This window comes from Penicillium psychrosexuale (genome assembly GCF_028828465.1).
Source record: "Penicillium psychrosexuale strain IBT 29551 chromosome Unknown utg000003l, whole genome shotgun sequence".
Classification (NCBI taxonomy): domain Eukaryota; kingdom Fungi; phylum Ascomycota; class Eurotiomycetes; order Eurotiales; family Aspergillaceae; genus Penicillium; species Penicillium psychrosexuale.
In genome coordinates, this window is record NW_026643188.1 from 4,847,815 (window position 1) to 4,866,177 (window position 18,363).

Below are 18,363 nucleotides of genomic sequence, written 5' to 3' on the forward strand. Positions count from 1 at the left end.
CCCTCTTCAACCCTCAGTAACGTATATTCGTGTCAATAATCTCGATAAATCTGATAAATCTGATATGGATAATCATGAGAATCAAAATGACCCAACTCTCGAGGACTACGACTGGATGTCATCAGTACCTGGATATGCACTTCCACAACCCTATCCTACGCCTATCCCCTTCTCGCCACAATACCCTGCACAAGCCTTCTCACAGCATATGCCAGCCCCCTCAGCATCCGGGAGTACTGCCCCAAAGGTAGCCATTCCTAGACTGGCGGGTCCTGACACCTTTATACACGGGCGCCGACGGGCAGCGCGGGCCTGTCAGCCCTGTCGCCAGCGCAAGATCAAATGTGATGGTATCCGCCCGTCGTGCGGACAATGTGCATATCACAGTAACGGCTGCAACTACGAGGAAGTCAAACGAGTGCGGGATCAGAAACAACTAGGCTCCTTGGCCAAGCGAGTGGATACATATGAAGCTCTTCTGAGAGACCTCGAAGCCGAGGTGGACCCTCCCACAGCTCGAAAAATCAAAAAAGCATTGAAGGTATGTCCAGTCAATATCAGATGAAGTTGCGGGTCTCATCCAAGCCTCGGATCTTATGATTTGAGTTTCGAGTTCACGACTCTGACCGTTTGCCATTTGGCAAATTAAGTCCAAAAGTGAGAAACCCCCTAGAAACAGTTTCGACTTCGATGATTCCTCTACCTCTATGGGCTCACTCGATGCTATCGACCAGGTTGACGAAGACCTCGATCGGAACGCGGACACCCGGGCTGCGGGCTTCTTTGGGAAGAATTCAGAGGTCAATTGGATTCGCAAGCTGGAGAGCGGCGTGGGTATGAAGAGTGCGCAGGAACATGTGGCGAATTATTCTCACACGCAAAGTGATCGTGATCCAGCCTTTATGCAGCAGCAGCAGTCATTGGAAAGGCAGATTCCCACTTCTACGATGGATTATCATCTCGACAATTTGGACATTCCATTGGTTGAACCATGCGACCCATTAGCTTTGCCCCCGTTGGCATTGGCAGACCGATACTTCGATGCCTATCTGACCAACGTTCATCCGACATTTAGCGCAGTTCGGAAGATGACCTTCATCTCCCAGTATCAGAAGTTCTTCAACAATGAATCCACACCACACCGGAAATGGCTGGCCATTCTCAACATGATATTTGCTATTGGTTGTCGCTACTGTCGACTCATAGATGACCCCAAAAGCACCAGCGAGGAAGACCTGATATACCTGACTCGGGCGCGCCATCTAGGTCTGCAGGGCAGTGTGCTATTCGAGCACACTGACCTCCAGCAGATCCAACTCGAGCTCCTCATAGCAGTTTACATGCTTTGTCTGGGACAGGTCAACCGGTAGGTTCAATCTCTTCACCCTCCATTCCTTCTGCATCATACTAACTCCCTCATCTCCCCCAGAGCATCCAAATTCTCCAACATGGCCCTCCACTCAGCTATATCTCTCGGCATCAACCTCCGCATAACAGACGACCGCACCAAAGAAGCCGCCAAAGAAACTCGCGGCCGACTCTGGTGGTCCATATACTCCCTCGAGCACCTTCTTGCATCAATGAACGGCCGGGCCTCCTGTGTCGGTGAAGGCCTCTGCTCCGTCCCTGCACCTCTTCCCTACGAAGAAGAAACATTCGATCAACCTAATGCTAAACGCCTCCTCCAAGATCCCGCCCTCCGCGAGGCCCAACTCCGCTCCACCATTTTCGAAAGTCCCAGCCAACACCACTCGCCCTCATGGGTGACCTCCTGTCCACCCTGTCCATCCCTCTTCTTCAACTTCCTTGTCGACCTAATCCTCATAACCCACGCCCTCATCAACAAAGTCTACAGTATCGAAGGCCTCCGCAAAGGCCCGAGCCAGTTAGAATACCATGTCCAAAAATCCAGCCTACAAATGGACCGCTGGCTCTCAAAACTTTCCCCCTTCTACGAATTCACTATCCCAAGCTCCGATCCCTGGCACCTAAAGCACCCCCAACTAGACGACCTCTCCGCCCCCTTCGTGCGCGAACGCGTCTGTCTAGCAATGAACTATTACTCCGCCCGAATCACCCTTTGCAGACCATGTCTAAGCCATATCTACCAGTCTCCCCGCCACGTCTCACCAACAGGCGACCACGCTGCGCGCAAAAAAGTGCGGTCCGAAAGGGCCACACACTGTCTGCAAGCTTCCTGCGCACTGATCTCCATCTTCCCAGAAGACCCGAACATTGCATGGCTGGCCCGCACCACGCCCTGGTGGAGCATCCTGCATTTCCTCATGCAGGCGACTATGGCTATATTGCTGGGTTTGTCGTGCTGTTCTGACCCAAATACGCCCACTAGCCCGGACCATGCGGATCCGCTCCTGACACCTGCTACGCCGTCTATATCCCAGACCGGGGCTTACTCGCCGCTGCCGGAGAAGGATTTGACTACGGCTGTTGCAGCGACTAAGAAGGCCCTCGCTTGGCTTCATATGACTGCTTCTGTGGATCCGGCGGCGCGACGGGCATTTCTGCTTTGTGATGGGATTGTTAAGAAGATTGCACCTGGCTTGGGGATTGATTTGACGGAGTGGCCGGATGGGAGTTCTTTTGAGGGGTTGATGGAGGAGAAGGAGATAAGTGGGCATGGGAATTGGAATGCAGATAGTAGTGGAAGCAATGAGCACGACAGTGGGAGTGGGATGGAGGCGTTTGATGAGTTGGTTGATTTCGACGGAGGTGTTCTCTAATTTAGTTTGAGCGTGATTTCACTTTTATATCCGGATATCCGATGAGAATATGATTGATGAACGAATGTCTACACCTAGGGTAGTCTAAAATTGCTAGTCTGCCTATAGTATAGTTTGTAATATGAGTATTTCCCTTATTGCAGAGCGAAGCGAAGCAATTAAATCATAACCTAGTGTGCATGTCACGTGACCAGGTATTAGAACCAATGCGGTGAAGAAGTAGTCGGCTAACTTTGGCAGAATAATCCAACCGGCAGAATAAATATAGATTAGGTCTAATTTGGCTAGACTGTAAATATACAGTCACGTGGGCCGCTCGGTCCCTAGAGAATGAACCATCAATCTTCCCCAGAGCTTCTACAGTCACACTTTACGTAGCATTAGAACTTAGAATTAGTCGTTTTGCTCTGCAACGACATCTGGGCGGCTGCAGGCCGTCCAGATCACTAATAAATCATTGAATGAATAAGTTTGATGATGTGACCTATATATAGTCTCTAAAACTCCCGATAGTAGTTGTACAATGTTGTAAACGGCGAATCTATGAACTGTCTTTTCGAGTTAGCCTTGATTCTTTTGGTTTAGTGCAATACACAGTATCGTTACATCTATTCACTAACTTCCTTATTTCTCTGTCAGACTGGGATATGGCCCTCCTAGGCCTTAAAACAGGAACCTTGGTTTTTGTTATGGTCTAGTGGTAAGATACGCTGTACAATTTGCCGACACTCTACTATATGTCACAAGGACATTTCGTCTTGAGTACGGAGTACATATACTAAACATGAAAGAGTAAACCGAATAATCAATTTCCTACCCCCAGCTGGTCCTAAATATATGAGATCTTCCTCCAAATTCCAGAAAATGGTCGGTCCCAGCTATAAGACAAGGGAACTATGGAGTGCAAGGCCACATCATCCGCAAGGAACAAATCCGAAATGTAAAGACAGCAATGATTGACCGGAAAGAATGTCTTGGGCACAATGATAGAGACTGCGGACTGATATTCCGTTATAGACCACTCGCAAGGACAGTTACTTAGTAGTAGACCGGCTCCGAAAGGGCTGTAGGTAGGTCCTTTTATCTAGCTGGAGGAACTGCCCTTTTGTTATTGATGACTGTCAGTACACGGACTTTGACCCCTTCGTGGGGATATGGGGGTTGAGGACGAACAGTAGTGTTTGAAGTCACCTCGGCAGCTTTCTCTTTAGCATCCTGGGCATCCTTAGCATCGCGTCTCTGTCTCTCCAATTGGTTCTGGAGACACTTCTCAATAGAGGAGCCAGCAGCGTCCATCATCTGTCCAACGGCAGCGCTCCCAGAGTTAATGAGCGCATCGTTGACTTCCCTTCGAGCTTTGGGATCAATATCAGACATCGTGGGACGTAAAGTAGATGGTGTGGTGGGTGGGTTGTGAGTTTGGTATTGTAAAGTTGAGCCCGAGGGTTAAGACAGATACTAGAGATTGAATTCGAGGAGATTGTTAGAATGATTAAATATCTGCTGGGTTGGCCTCTTAAATATGGCAACGTCTCGGAAAACGACAAGGCGAGAGACCAATAGCCCCGCGGTGAAACTCAGATACGAAAGATCATGTCTCTCCATGCACTCATGCATGTATTGGCCTGGAAAGTTCCTCTGTGCTTGAGTTACGCCCGGGTTTGTATGTATGAGAGATAACATACACAAATGTCGCCATGAATGCGGAGAGGTAGCCACCCGATTGGTGTTCACATGATACTGCGACCTGTTGAGCTGTACCTTCGTCTAGGTCCGAACAGTCAAGGCCAAAGCCACCGTACGTGGCACAAATCATATCCTAGAAGCTTTGGTCTAGGCGTATGTATGTCGACAAATGCGGCGCATTGCGGCTGGGCTCAACCTGGCCAACGCACATGCATAAAGCTTGGATGGATATGACCCTGGAGTTAGTTGCCTTGGTCATAATTTGGTTGCTCAGGGGACTATATCGTTGGGTACCAGAGATATATAATAGCATCTCAAACGCAACCTTTTTTTCACGTAGATGTAAAGCTCCGAAGGTGTAATTCTTAGACAAGAATGGGACCGAAGCTCCGGTATTTTGACGAAGTCTTCGAGGCAGCAGCCTACTAGGTCAGCTGGGCTACTCCAGACGAACAAAATTTGTCTGTGACACAGCATTACAGTCAATGGCGTTCTGGGATCAATGCGACAAAAGAGCCTCTCTTGCGATATGAACCCCTCAGGAGTCCTGCCAGCGCGAGTGAAGCGGCCGTACTTTTGCGCCGCGCCAAGTCACTTTCATGCCTAATCTCGCTGTAAGCCATGTCGGTGAACTGATATACCTTCCGAATGACCCGCCTGCGAATACATGTACGATAATAGTAATAGCACGGTGGACGGAATACGAAGACCACTACGGAGTATTTCGGGTAGGCTGTAGCCATATGGAGCGGGGTAAGTGACTAGTGCGCTGTAGACAGATAGTATTGTGGGACAGGGAGAAGAGCGAGCGATACAATGGACTGCATTCTGCTGACCGAGAGAGAGAAAGATATGGCAGTCATAGATAGGGTCAGGTGACAGGTGATCCCAACAGATGGCAAATGTTCGAATGCCTTCGGCTATCATTGAATCGATGTTCATGGTAAGGATATCTTAATATTCTGTACAATTTGTTTGCAACGGTCCATCCACACCGCAGTCCGGAACCGTCCACACCTTCCATGGTACATCCAATGTTTCTATATAGATCCAGGACCACAGGCGATAGCAGACTCGGAAAGTGCGGGTTGAGCGGTGTCGAAATCTCTTTTTGTCTCATCGTTGATCACAAATGATGAGGAACAGGGGATAAAATCCGCCTCTTTTAGGGCACTGGAAACAAATTCGTCCATTGTCATATCCCCGCTGTCCACAAGCGATTTGCTCCGTTCCAGCCTCTCCAACGCTTCGTCGTACTGATCTAACTCGTTGACCTTCCGTTTTCCAAATGCCTCAAGTTCTGGCGGGTTGTCAAATTCCTTCTCCCGCTTCGCCCACTCAGTATATGTTGACGTAGCTGGGTGAAAGGAAAGCTGCGATTATCATTGAAGCCAGATAAAACGAGCATGTGCAGCCACATGGCTCTGGAGTCCTGCGACCACTTCATAAGACTAGAGAGTTCTCTTTCTTGATACTCTGGCATTTTTGCTTCTTCCTCCTGTAAGATACGCATGAAAATCTCTAGGTATCTGAAATACCTAGCAGCAATCTTAGGTGACTTATCATCATCGTCATAGTCCCACGTGCTGTTCACGGGCCTATCTTGGAGAAGCCACCATGGAGCCGAGCCAAAAAGCTGGGCAGGTCCCATATATGACCATTCGAGGTCCACAACTCCAACAATGGTAATATCTTCCTTACTACGGACAATGAGATTCGCTAGTCCAAGATCGCCGCAGATTAGTTTAAACCTGCAACGGTCATACTCTGGATGGACTAAGTCGGGGATCAAGCTTTTTAGGACCTTGAATGCCAGGGATTTGCTTCTAGCATTATAGAAACCAACAGTCGAGTTCGGCTGCCGGGCGAGTTGCTCTAAGTCTTGTCCAATAACGTATTAGAAATACTCAGTGGTTGTTGTAAAACCATGGGCTCAGTCGCCTAGATATATTATTTCATTAGTTAATGTATAATAAGAATACCTAGGGTAAGAAGGGAAAACGAAGACAATAAGGCGTACCGAAAGTGCCCACCCCTCCATTTTGCAGTATACTATGTGCCTTGAATGTAAGCGGCCGTGGTGGAGTAGTGCCTTGAGATTTGGGATTAGGCAGGCTGCCGATTTGTTCAAAATCGAGCTTGAAAAGCTGAAGCTGAAATTTCGCCATCTGCCTATAGATAACTTCAATGTCATTATCACTGATGTCTTCTCTCATGACTCTAGTAGGACGTTCGGAATTCGGGTCCCGCAGAAGGTCGCTAAGGCTCACGCCATTAACGAAGTCCATGATAATAAACGGGCCTAAGCCAAGTGGATTGCTAGCAGCGGGACCCCAAGCTCGAACTTGAGGCACAGGAATGCCAGTGCTAGTGCGGATGAGATTCAGCGCAGTCACTTCCATAGCGACCTTCTCGTCGGCATAGTCATTACAAATCATTCCCACACGAGGGAAACGAATCATCCAGGTAGTATTATCGCTAAAGACCATCTTCATACCGGCATTAAATGCGCCATGGTGAAAGGTACCGTCAAGTTGGCAGGGAAGCTTATCAGGATGGAAAGTTGATACCCATTGGCAGAGTTGACCCGTTTTGTAGGTTTCATTCACCCTGTCAACCCAAATCTGGCCCTGCACCTCGTGGACGATATCAATAAGCGCGTTGGTATCCATGACATCAAGCAAGTTCGAGGGTTGATTGGGCTGGTTGAGTCACAAACGAGATGAATACAGTGGTAGTTACTGACCGCTCGATCCATGGATGGATGGATGGTGAAAATAATTACTAAGCATTGTCAAATTTGGCCCTGTCGGCTGCCGTAATGGTCCGAGCTCAATAATGCGGGAGACGTCGGGGCTTAGTCATCATGGTATGGCTGGCAGAATTACCCGGAAGCGGTGGACAGGTACTAAGGCGGTGTACATACCATCCATTGGGAGAATCAGTACGGAGTAGCATGAACAAAAGAAAACAAAAGAACAATGTCTCTTCTATACAGTCTATGAAGCGAGTGGAGTACTCCCCGATGACAAGGGGACTATTCCCACTCTTCATGACTATTATTGTATGCACCTTACCATGTGGAGGTTAAACAAGGCTAGTTGTGCACACTTGACAAAATGACAGCTGAGTCCGAGCACCGGGGGAATACGACTTGAGTGAGTGATTGAGCTGCATCATACGGAGTACAGAATACACAGTTGTCTACGGGGAAAGACACCTGTTAATTGGCTATACCCTATATAAGATTTACAGGGGCTGGGGTCGGTGGCTACCTGACTGCCCAAGGCCAGGCCTGCCCCACCGTTCCTTGCTAGATATTATTCAATGCATGCATGACCTTCGCCATTCTTGAAGTGTTTGCCAATTTTTAGGTAATTACAAGGCATGAACTAGATCTCCGTTAAGCGATTCGGCAAACTTGGCCCAAATTGCCATGTGATATAGAGAGTACTAGATATCTCGTATACGGGATCTTCGGTCACATCATCCACAGCTCTTTGCTTTTTCCTATAGCTGGTGTTGATCTGTCTCTGAACTCAGCTCGCCACTGCTCATGGGTATGGTAGTGCATAGTGATCACCTTTCACTTAGTTTTGCGTTATCATAATTTGTGAAATCTATAGATGGCCAGTTTTCTAAAAGCCAATGACCAACCCCAGTGGTAGCTATGCACTGTGATACATGGGGAACCCCAGCTGCATGATCTTCTTGCGCAAATACACACAGTGCTAAAACTTTCGTGACCTGGTTAGTCAATAAAAGTGAGACACGCAAGAATGAACGAAGAAATAGAGCTGACGCAGTATAGCCCGAGTTATGGGGAGCTGAAGAAAGGATGTGCAGCTGAAAGAACCAATAAACATGCACAGTGACAAAACGAAGACATCGGGATTCGACCTACTTAGAGTTGCACAGCAGAAAAGGAAAGGAAAGTGTGCATGTATTGTCGATCATATTATGTACGGAGAACTCCGTGTAGAATACAGCTGCATCTAATTTAAACCATATGCATGATGCACGAAAAAGAAATCCACCATGAAGGTAAGAGAAGCTGAACCCTTGTAATACTCCCCCTATTTGAACTCTGTACATTTACTTGAATAAGATCTATTTATTTGGCCTTGGAACACATCCTGCAGATATCCTCCTTCCATTCATCATCCTTCATCATGGTGCCCTCAATCACTAGGCTTGAACATGTGTCTTCTATTATACCTATCAACACCTTGAAGCTACCCAAGAAAGCTCCCTCTCACACACAAGGCTCCGTCGATCTTCCTCTTACTCTTTGCGAATCGCATATACTCGAGGCTGCCAACTCCCAGTACTTGGAATACCTGGATCCGGAACTAGCTCATGGTCTTGACATCGAGTCAATTCTCGTTGTTTGCTGGTTACTTGTGGTACATGGTTTCTCTCCTGTGAGGACCATGTACCTAGAGTTCCATCCTGGCTCAAATCTGTGCTATATCGATGGCAAATGTCAAGGGACCGATTCGCACGCTCTTGGATTTTCCGTGGGGCGTCCATTGAAGGACCTGGTTCGAGATTTCTGTCTTATCAAGGCAGGCATCAACTCGAGCGACCCTGAAGAAGGGTGGACTTCCGATGAGAGGAATCACCTTCTCACCTCGGCTGTCCGCTATGGTGGTGACCATCCAAATTTGGAAAAGGCACCTTTGTCTGCCAATTCAAAGGTACCGTTTCCATATCCTTATTCAATCCCTCCCATACCCTAGCGAAGCTAATCTTATCTCGGTCTAGATCCCCAATCCAAAGCTGATGCTCAACGTGACAAATGACAATGGCAAGCTGCACGCGAGTCTTGCTTTCTCGTCGCCCGAGATGTCGAAAGAATTCGCAACAAGCCTTCTTCACTCCTTGAACAAGGTCGTCGCATCCATATACCATTCACCCGAAACTTCTTTGGGCGACCTTGATCTATGCTCCGACCTTGACCTCATTCTCCTGCAAAAGTTTACGAGGGAGGTTTCGGACTCTCATGAGATCTTGTTACATGACATGGCATTGGAGCATGCGCGACTGACCCCGGATGCGCCCGCAATCTGTTCCTGGGATGGAAACTTCACCTATAAAGAGTTGGATAATCTCACATCTCGTCTTGCTCTTTACTTGACCGGGCTTGGCGTTGGCCCTGAAATTTTCGTGCTCAGTTGTTTCGAAAAGTCATCTTTGGCGATTATTGCTCGCCTGGCTATATTGAAGGCCGGCGGGGCATACATATCCATCGACGCCAGCGACCCTCCCATATTCCTGGACTCAGTCGTCAGTCGCGTTAACGCTAAAATCATGCTCACATCCTCGGAGTATGCATCAAAATATGCCTCACTTGTCTCAAACGTCATCTCGATTACAGAAGACATGCTGAAAGAGCTTCCCACAGGACCTCTGGCTTCCACAGTCCAACCTCATAATGCCTGTCTAATTCTATTCACCTCCGGAAGCACGGGACAGCCCAAGGGCATTATCCAAGAACATAGGTCTTACGCCACAGCAATCCGCGACTACAACAAGGTCCTCGGGCTAGGCCAACACAGCCGTGTATTTCAGTTCGATGACTATGCATTCGACATCAGTAACAACGATTACCTCACAGCTTTGGCTGCCGGTGGCTGTTGTTGTGTCCCCACACCCGAAAAAAGCATAGCTGCTCTGATTGAAAATATCAATATCACCAACACCAATATGAGCTTCCTGACTCCAACAATTGCCGTCCAACTCAGCCCCAAAGACGTCCCGTCGCTGGAGCTGCTTTGTATCGGCGGCGAGCCCATGTCAAATGATCTCCTCATGAAATGGGGACCTCATGTGAAGCTGGTAAATCAGTACGGGATGGGCGAGGCGGCCACCTTCTGCGCGTACAACGACAACCCCAAGGCAGGCCATAATGCCGTTGTCGGAAAATCCGGTAGCGGCGCTATTTGGATTGCGAATCCCTCCTCATCTGAGCGGCCAGTGCCTATCGGCGCTGTTGGCGAGATCTTGATTGAAGGCCCCCACCTCGCTCGTGGGTACTTGGATGACCTCTGCCAGAAACCCGACGTGGGATTCCTTAGCACAGTCCCCCGGTGGATTGCGGATCTCCACCCGTCACGAGCGCCGACCTCGCGCATCTATCGGTCTGGTGATCTGGGTCGATATCGCCACGATGGTACTGTAGAGCACATGGGCCGAAAGGACACACTTCTTAAGCTCAACGGTGGCCGTGTTGAGTCAACTGAAGTCGAATACGTCCTTCGGAAGACCCTTTCGCCTGGCGATTTTACCGTCGTCGATATGCTCGGTGAGATTGACGGTGGCGATAGCCCCATCCTCGTCGCTTTTATCTACCTGCTGGATAACCCAGCAAACCTTCTTCCAGGAATCTCAGATCAGGAAATGTCGTTCCTTCCCATTACAAATCGTGTCCGAGTGAATAGCCTGGTGGAGGCGATGCAGAATGAAGTCTATAGCACGCTGCCAAAACACATGATGCCCAGCTTGTTTCTCCTTGTCGACCGAATCCCACGTACAAGGTCCAACAAGCTTGATCGCAGAAAGTTGCATCAAATCGCCCAAAAGTGGTATATGGGGAACCCATGTCTGTAAAGTGATAAGCACTGTTTTTCATCCTTCTGATTTCTTTTCTCTTATTTTTCGATCTGGTTCATGTGCAAGCTGGGGCAGATGTTGACTCGCGGCAGTTTGGTGTCTACTCATTATTTAATCACATACATAGCGGCGGTTTTCCTAAAATAAAACCGTGGTCTTATTGAGCGTCAGGTCCTCAGATTCTAGATATACGTGAGTTTTCTTTATAAGGGCCTGTCTACACCATCCAAGATTGGAGACCGCGCTCTCATACAACCTGGAAGCGGTGGCAGAGGAGATCATAGTACGTAGAGTTGACACAGGTACGTACAGTAGGTAATCGGTGTATGCATGCGTGGTGATAAACTAAGAGCTGCTCCTATAAGGAAATACAGTTCACGTTAGGGAACCATGTGGAATTTAAACAGGGCTAGTGGTGCACATTTGACAAAATGAGATTAGAACCGAGTATGTACTAAATTGAGAACATTAAATATATGAGAAAAGGCAAAAAGAAAAAGAAAACCACAGGCTAAGTGAACAATAGAGGGAAACAGGAAATGCCTGAAATGCCAATGACACAAAAGCGCGCAACACCATAAGAGGCCCACGAAACGACCTGATATACGAGACTTCATGGACGTAAAAAGATCGATAAAACACACATGACAGAACCCAAGAATGATATAAACACCGATGTTGTTTAGAATGAAATTCAAATCAAAATATACTAGGTAGAGGAGAAACTGATCTTGCATTAATTGGATGAAAACCATATCCTGAACCATTTCAGCACTAGGTTGGTTGCGGTTGCATCTGGACCTGGAAGGTATGCTGATGTTCATGCTGTGGTGCGGGCGGGGGAGGGGCTTGGCTCCGCTGTGGAATTGGCGGTCTGCGTGATTGTCCTGGTAACCCGTGGACAGGGGACTCAGACATCGGGTGTTGCATATGTTGTTGCATCGGAGATTGAAGATAGGGCTGATGAGGAAGAGGCCGTGGAGGGTGGACAGGAGAGTGATGATGCATTTGCATGTGTGGCATAGAGAGCGGCTGGCCAGGCTGCTGGGGCAGGGATTGGCTGTGCGGCAAGTGAGAACCGGGTTGTGCGGACATGTGTTGGTTCTGTTGCTGGTGCATGTGCTGGACTTGCGGCTGCCCAATATGCTGATTTGCCTGAGCCTGTGAAGACTGATTCTGTTGGAACATATGGAGGTTCTGCTGTTGCGGCAGAGACTGGCCTTGAAGCATCTGCGTTGGTGTCGGGCAGTGCCGCTTGCGCGACTCTTCATCGATCGAAGAGGTTGCACGGTTCAGTATCGTCGTTGTATCTGCACCCTCGCGCAATTGAGGGTTGACCTCTGCTTGCGTCTGATCTCCACTGGCCGCGGCAGCGGCTGCAGCCGCGGCCGCCGCAGCCACATCAGCCTTGCGAGGTCGCCCACGTGGTCGGCCCGTGCCAGGTGCCTTTGGTTTGGCTGAAGCTGGCTTCCTTGGTTTAGGGGGTGGTAAAGGTTGACCCGTTGCAGCTGCCCATGCAATTTGATCAGCCTTACGAGGACGTCCACGTTTTCGCTTCAGCGGAGTGCCGTCCGGTCCCAGAATAGGCGTTCCCTTGATTGTGCTATTCGGTGCGGTGGAGCCTGGAGCGGTCGGCGTCATGTTCGTAGTGAATGAAGCCTGTCCTGGCTGAGAAACTCCCGGCATAGACTCGCCGTTTTGGGCAGCCTGTGCGGCCTGCGCAGCAAGCCTAGCCGCAACTTCCTCCTTCCTAGGCCGTCCTCGACGACGCTTCAAAGGCGGAGTGGCAATCTGGTCACCTCCAACTGTGGCCACAGCGGGCATCTGCCCTTGTCCGTTGGCCTGTGTGGGGACAGCGCTAGGAACAGCCATGGGGGCATTTAGCTGAGGTTGGGCATGAGGCTGGGATTGGGACTGAATAGCTTGAGCTTGAGGCGGAGGAGCCTTCTTAGTCTTGGCTTTCTTCTTCGGTGCAGGACTCGACTCATCAGGCTGTATGACCGGACTTTCCGTGACCGCAGAGATAACCGGTGCAGCTGGCTGCGATGAAGACACGGCAGCTGAGTGTGGTCCCTGGTAATGCTGGAATTGAGCCTGGTGCGGAGATGGTTGAAATTGGGTCTGCTGCGGCTGAGAAAATTGCGTCTGGTGTGGGGCGTACTGATGTTGCGATTGAACTTGGTGCTGCTGATATTGAGATGGGTGGAATGGAGGCTGAGTGTGTTGGGAAAACGGTGATTGTTGTTGGTACGGGTTGTGCGCCTGACTTTGGTGCTGCAATTTCTGCATTCTCTGCTGGTCCAGTTGCTGCTTCTGCTGGTGCTCAAGCCGCTGCTGTTCCAGCCGTTGCTGATGCTGTTTCTGTTGCTCGAGCCTCTGTTGCTCTAGGCGTTGCTGCTGCTGGTGCTGCTCCAATATCTTTTGCTCGTCTAGCTTTTGCTGTTCCAATTCCTTCTGTTGCTCAAGCCGCTGCTGCTGTTCCAAGCGCTGCTGCTGGATTTGCTTTTGCTGCTCCATCCTCTGCTGTTCCATTCTTTGCTGCTGCTCTAGTCGTTGCTGCTGGAACTGCTGCTGTTGAATCTGCTGTTGCAACTGTTGGTGTGTTTGCTGAGGTGACTGCGGCTGTGACTGCGGCTGGGCCTGTCGCTGTTGATTTAAAGCAAACATAGACGGGCTAGCCATAGACGGACTAGCAGAGGTATGGTTATCCCTCTGTTGCATGCCTGCGTGGGGTAGTCTGTTCATCCCCTGCTGTGGCGAAGGAACACTCATGGGGTGTCCATGAGAGAGGCCAGTTGTCCCTGGCTGCGGCCGAAGGTGGGCCATTGGATTAAACCCACGCTGGAGGTTCTGCAGCGCCATAGGGTCTGGGTTGCGAGACATAAGATCCGGGGAGCTCTGCGCCGTAAATTGCCCCGGAAATTGGCCATAACTGCTGCTAGTGGGGTAGCCACCTAATGACCCCGATGTCGGGGTCATCTTGCGCATATCTGGAGATTGCGATGCAGCGAAGTTCTGCTGAGGCTGGCCCCGAAAAATTGGCTTGTTGCCCGGGAAGGGACTGCCATGCTGTGGCAGCGGCGGCCCCGCACCTAGTAAGGGCGATTGGGCATGCTGGCGTTGAGGCTGTGGACCCAACGGATGTTGGGGCTGAACACCTTGATGTTGTTGCTGTTGAGACTGCTGCGGCTGTTGAGGGTGGAATTGGTGACCACCGTAGTTCATCATCTTGAGTCAATTTTAGAGATGCGCTGGCACTTGGCCGTAAGCGGCAGAGAATGGAGTGATCCTTTCCAACCGCGAAGCATGCAAGGGCGAGAACGGTCAAAAGAATCGCGTACTAGCTTGAGAAGGAAATGTGGAATATAGAAAGGCAGTTTTAAATCAAGACTCGTCACCGATATGCGCCAGCGCTGCTGATAATTCTATACGGGGAATCACCACCTGAGTCGCGCCGAGGCCGCGTGTTTGTTTGTTCCCTGGCGGCTGAGGCCACAAGGCAACAAGGCAATAAGGCAATAAAGCGACCGCGCACCGGTTCCCAATTGGGTTTAGCGGCTACGGAGACCGAGACAAGTCGGTCAGCGCACTTTGAGAAAATGAGTCGACGGTCGCTCAAAGGGATCCAGGGGGGAGACCAGCTGGGGGGATCCAGAGAGACAGCGAAGGTGATCCAAATCTATTTGCCAGAGGCCTTAACGGATGTCAGGGCCTAGCAGAAGTAGATTGGAGATGAAGTGGATGACGCTGGGCTGGAATCCTCGATGGCGAGGGAAAAAAACATTAAAAAATAAAATAAAAAATAAAAAAAAGAAATTGGGAAAAAACGGAATTTTCAGATTCTCCTCTCCACATCACGTGACCCTGAGGTTGCCATAGTATGGCTGTGTCCAACTACACTCCCTACCCAAGGTGGATAGGATAGTCTATTCATCATCTCAGCTGTGGAGGTGTGAGGTTTGGGATTTCGAAACACCTGAACCCTCGTTTGTCTCCTTTACTCCTCAATCCTCACTCACACACTCGGCCATCTGCTTATCTTCCGCAATCCTTGCAAAGTATAGAACCACACCACTCACAAGTACTACACAATGTACGTGCTACCTGAAAACTATGGAGACATCATGCTGTTTCCTAACATCCTTGTCCTCTGCTACCCGGAGATCTGCCAAATAGGGCGAAAAAAACCTTGAAACAAACCCCTTTCAATGTGCCAATACTGACGAAGATCCACAATGCAAACCACAAATCAGGAGCAGATCTGCACAAAATTAGTCGAGCACTATAATATATGTTGTATGAATATATCTTTGATCTTGTCTTTCTGAGAATATTCAAGAATTTGATAGACTGTCTTTTCTATCTTTCCTATTCTGACGAAAGTAGCCTCTGGAGGTGTAAACATGTGTAAAGAGAAAAACCGATGAACGGCGCCTCTTTTGTAAATACACTCATGAATTTATGGAAGCGACAAAAAAAAAGGCTCTAAAATGTGCATTGAAAATAACTAGGACATGTATATATGATCAAGATTCAAGGTAATTCCTGGACAGATTACAACCCCGTCTGCTCTGCCGCAAGATAGTCTTCCCAGACCTTCTTAATGTCATTTTGATAAATGAAATCCTTGTCTCCATAGAGGAAATTGTCGATTTTAGCTTTCAGAATGACATCAAAATCTTTCTCTTCTGCTTGGAGTTGTTCTGCTTTGTCACGTATTTCGTCTAGATGCTGATACCTGCAAATGGTCAAAAAAGCGGGGTCAGACAAGCCATTTTGCGCACGCTTTCGAGCTCGAACTTACATCTTGGCATAGTATGGAGATCGGATCTGTTCAAATATCTCTAGAGCGTCTCGTGTAGGGCGAGAAGTAGCCTGCGTAAACTCAAGCGCCCGTGCGAGGATCCAACCATCCTCCATGGCAAACGTCGCCCCAGATCCAAACGCCCCTGGAAGGCTGTTAGCGCTTGACATTATAACCTTCAAATGATAACACATGGACTTACCCGAAAGAGGGTGACTGGCATCTCCAATCAGGGCGACTTTATCCCAGTCGGTGATCTTGTTTAGACGAGGCCCAGCGAATGTTGCAAACTCCCTCCATTCTCCTTCAGGAACCGCGCTTACTGCGTCTTTTATTCTTTGGTCAAAAGCCTGTTTATATGTTAGCAGCGAGTCTTTTTTTTCTCGCAAAGTTTGTCGCACCTCAACACGCGATCCCACTTTCTCGTTGGTTGCAGGGATACCCCAGAAGACCGTCTTCCCTGAGATCTCAGGCTCACGATAGGATCGAACAGTGATTTCAAAAAGCGGATCTTTGGACTCTTCCTCATCGTCCACATCAGAGAGATATACATGGCCAGCTTCACCCCACCACCATGAGGTTGTAGTCGTGATGTCCGGGATATGGGCCAGACGAGACTTCGGAATTAGAACACGGAACGCACTGTTACCTGTAAAGTGCAGTCGGTGATCAGGCAATAGGGCCCTACGAACAACCTATCTCACGAAGATGCGTCAGTTACACATGCCAGTTCCATCACAAGAGGCTCGACGAACAGAGTGTATTCCGTCCGCCCCAACGACAATGTCCGCTATCGCCTCTGTTTCATCCTGAAAGACCAACCGAATCCCCCGACCCGAAAGGTTCTCCAAAGATACAACCTTTTTGCCAAATTGAATTAAGCCCTCGGGTACTCTCGATAAGAGAGCTGACTGAAGTCGGGTTCTACGAGCACGGATTGATCCGCGGGAATCTGCAGCGGAATTTTCTGGATGCTCAGTGATGTTCAAAATCTTCCCTGTGTAGGCATTTCTTCCAAGAATTGAAAGTCAACATATGCATTCGTTGTTACTGTGCCCAGGAAAGCATCGCTTACCTTTGGTGTGTGTTAGACTTGGAGCCTCCCTTGACGCCATCACTAGCTCCAAGTAAATCCAGAACTCTCCATGCATTTGTGCTCAAGCTGAGGCCTGCACCGGCTTCTCGGGGCTCCGTATTTTTCTCATACAGAGTCACCTTTAGAAACGGCAGTTCCGAGAGAGCAATCGCCGTACCTAATCCACCGGGCCCGCCACCAATGATGGCAACTGATGTCAATGCTTGTCCGACCATATTTGCGAAATAATTGTAGGCTTAGATGTGGTATTATTCGAATGTTGGGGATTTTGTCCTGCTTATATATCCAAAGTATTGCATCTCGTGGTCGGCGCTGGCCGGTAGATAACTCCATCGCACGCCATACTGAGCTTCGAATGTGCCATACGGCACTAGTATGATACTGCCCACCAATCCCACGACAACGGGTTAAAGAATCAGTCGATTCGGTTAATCAGACCCCGCGCGTGGATTGTCATAGAATATCTCGGTTTGGCACGTGCTGGCTTGTTGGTGGTCGATCAGACCATCTCCTTGGTTGCAAGTCAAGGGAATAGCGTTGGCCCGTTGAGAGAAGAGGACACCACCTGAAAGCCAACTGACCCCTTATCATGGCTCACTGATGTCTACCTATCAGTCTTAGTGAGAAATGTCATCCCGGTCTCTAGACTGCTATGGAGAGACGTCTACGGAGAGATCAAGGTAGACCAAAGTTGAGAAATACGATCCCACGGGGTGAGACTTTCCTAGTATATCGACTAGTAAATGAGGAAATACGTTCTTGATAGATCTTGGTGAATGCACGTGCCCCACGGTTCCTTAACCCTCCTTCTCACTACCTCCAGCCATTGCTTTTTGTACATTCGAGATCATCATTCGGTCGAATCGGGGAATTTATGACCAAGAAAAGCGATACGAAGTTAAAGTCGTCCCATGCCTTCAGTTTGGGGATGTCGGCAGCCTCCCTGAAACCGGAGATTTGCTACGTGTTATTAGCTTGGGATTTGAGATCTGTGTTAGGGATAGAGTAGAACATGCCTATCATCATTGGTCTCAAAGAAGTTCATAGAGAATAGTTGCACTGCTACTCCTAGACTCCTTCGATATACAATTGATAAGCAAGACTCGAACGACCTTACCCCCGGGGTTCTATCATGTACCTTGTATGGGAGAAGGTCCGAGGAGATCCCCAGGAGCTCTGAAATCTTCCTTTTGACCAACATGAAAGCATCCGTGCTAAGCTCAAAAGAGCCTTTATTTACTTGACGGGTTAATTATGATGACATACTTAGAGCTAACCATAATTAGGGAAGTTCCGAATTTTGGGTACCGGCCGAGGCGGGCGTCCCCATTAAAGATCATACTCGCCAAGGCAAATAGCTCCGTGTAATCATATGGATCGCAAACCTGTTCCTTCCGATCGCTCGAGCCGGTAAGTTCAGC

At 49.0% G+C, this 18,363-nt stretch overlaps 6 protein-coding genes across 6 annotated transcripts; 2 read left to right on the forward strand and 4 right to left on the reverse strand.

Annotated features, from left to right (window-relative positions):
- Window positions 1-64: 64 nt before the first annotated feature.
- N7518_005687 (uncharacterized protein) lies at window positions 65-2,741 on the forward strand (the record flags this gene model as incomplete). Its single annotated transcript, XM_057186614.1, has 3 exons — window positions 65-541; window positions 651-1,366; window positions 1,430-2,741. The coding sequence occupies 3 exons, from the start codon at window positions 65-67 to the stop codon at window positions 2,739-2,741; spliced, it is 2,505 nt and encodes an 834-aa protein (XP_057043384.1).
- A 1,080-nt stretch (window positions 2,742-3,821) lies between these two features.
- Window positions 3,822-4,118, reverse strand: N7518_005688 (uncharacterized protein; the record flags this gene model as incomplete). The annotated part of the gene is made up of 1 exon (XM_057186615.1): window positions 3,822-4,118. The coding sequence occupies one exon, from the start codon at window positions 4,116-4,118 to the stop codon at window positions 3,822-3,824; it is 297 nt and encodes a 98-aa protein (XP_057043385.1).
- Window positions 4,119-5,467: 1,349 nt separating this feature from the next.
- Window positions 5,468-7,099, reverse strand: N7518_005689 (phosphotransferase family protein; the record flags this gene model as incomplete). The annotated part of the gene is made up of 3 exons (XM_057186616.1): window positions 5,468-5,800; window positions 5,830-6,308; window positions 6,448-7,099. 3 exons carry the CDS (start codon window positions 7,097-7,099, stop codon window positions 5,468-5,470), a joined length of 1,464 nt encoding a protein of 487 aa, XP_057043386.1.
- A 1,500-nt stretch (window positions 7,100-8,599) lies between these two features.
- On the forward strand, window positions 8,600-11,039 carry N7518_005690 (putative NRPS-like enzyme; the record flags this gene model as incomplete). Its single annotated transcript, XM_057186617.1, has 2 exons — window positions 8,600-9,127; window positions 9,195-11,039. 2 exons carry the CDS (start codon window positions 8,600-8,602, stop codon window positions 11,037-11,039), a joined length of 2,373 nt encoding a protein of 790 aa, XP_057043387.1.
- Window positions 11,040-11,816: 777 nt separating this feature from the next.
- Window positions 11,817-14,270, reverse strand: N7518_005691 (uncharacterized protein; the record flags this gene model as incomplete). The annotated part of the gene is made up of 1 exon (XM_057186618.1): window positions 11,817-14,270. The coding sequence occupies one exon, from the start codon at window positions 14,268-14,270 to the stop codon at window positions 11,817-11,819; it is 2,454 nt and encodes an 817-aa protein (XP_057043388.1).
- A 1,326-nt stretch (window positions 14,271-15,596) lies between these two features.
- N7518_005692 (uncharacterized protein) lies at window positions 15,597-17,157 on the reverse strand (the record flags this gene model as incomplete). Its single annotated transcript, XM_057186619.1, has 6 exons — window positions 15,597-15,780; window positions 15,847-15,991; window positions 16,049-16,196; window positions 16,248-16,541; window positions 16,602-16,857; window positions 16,922-17,157. 6 exons carry the CDS (start codon window positions 17,155-17,157, stop codon window positions 15,597-15,599), a joined length of 1,263 nt encoding a protein of 420 aa, XP_057043389.1.
- Between the last annotated feature and the right edge of the window lie 1,206 nt (window positions 17,158-18,363).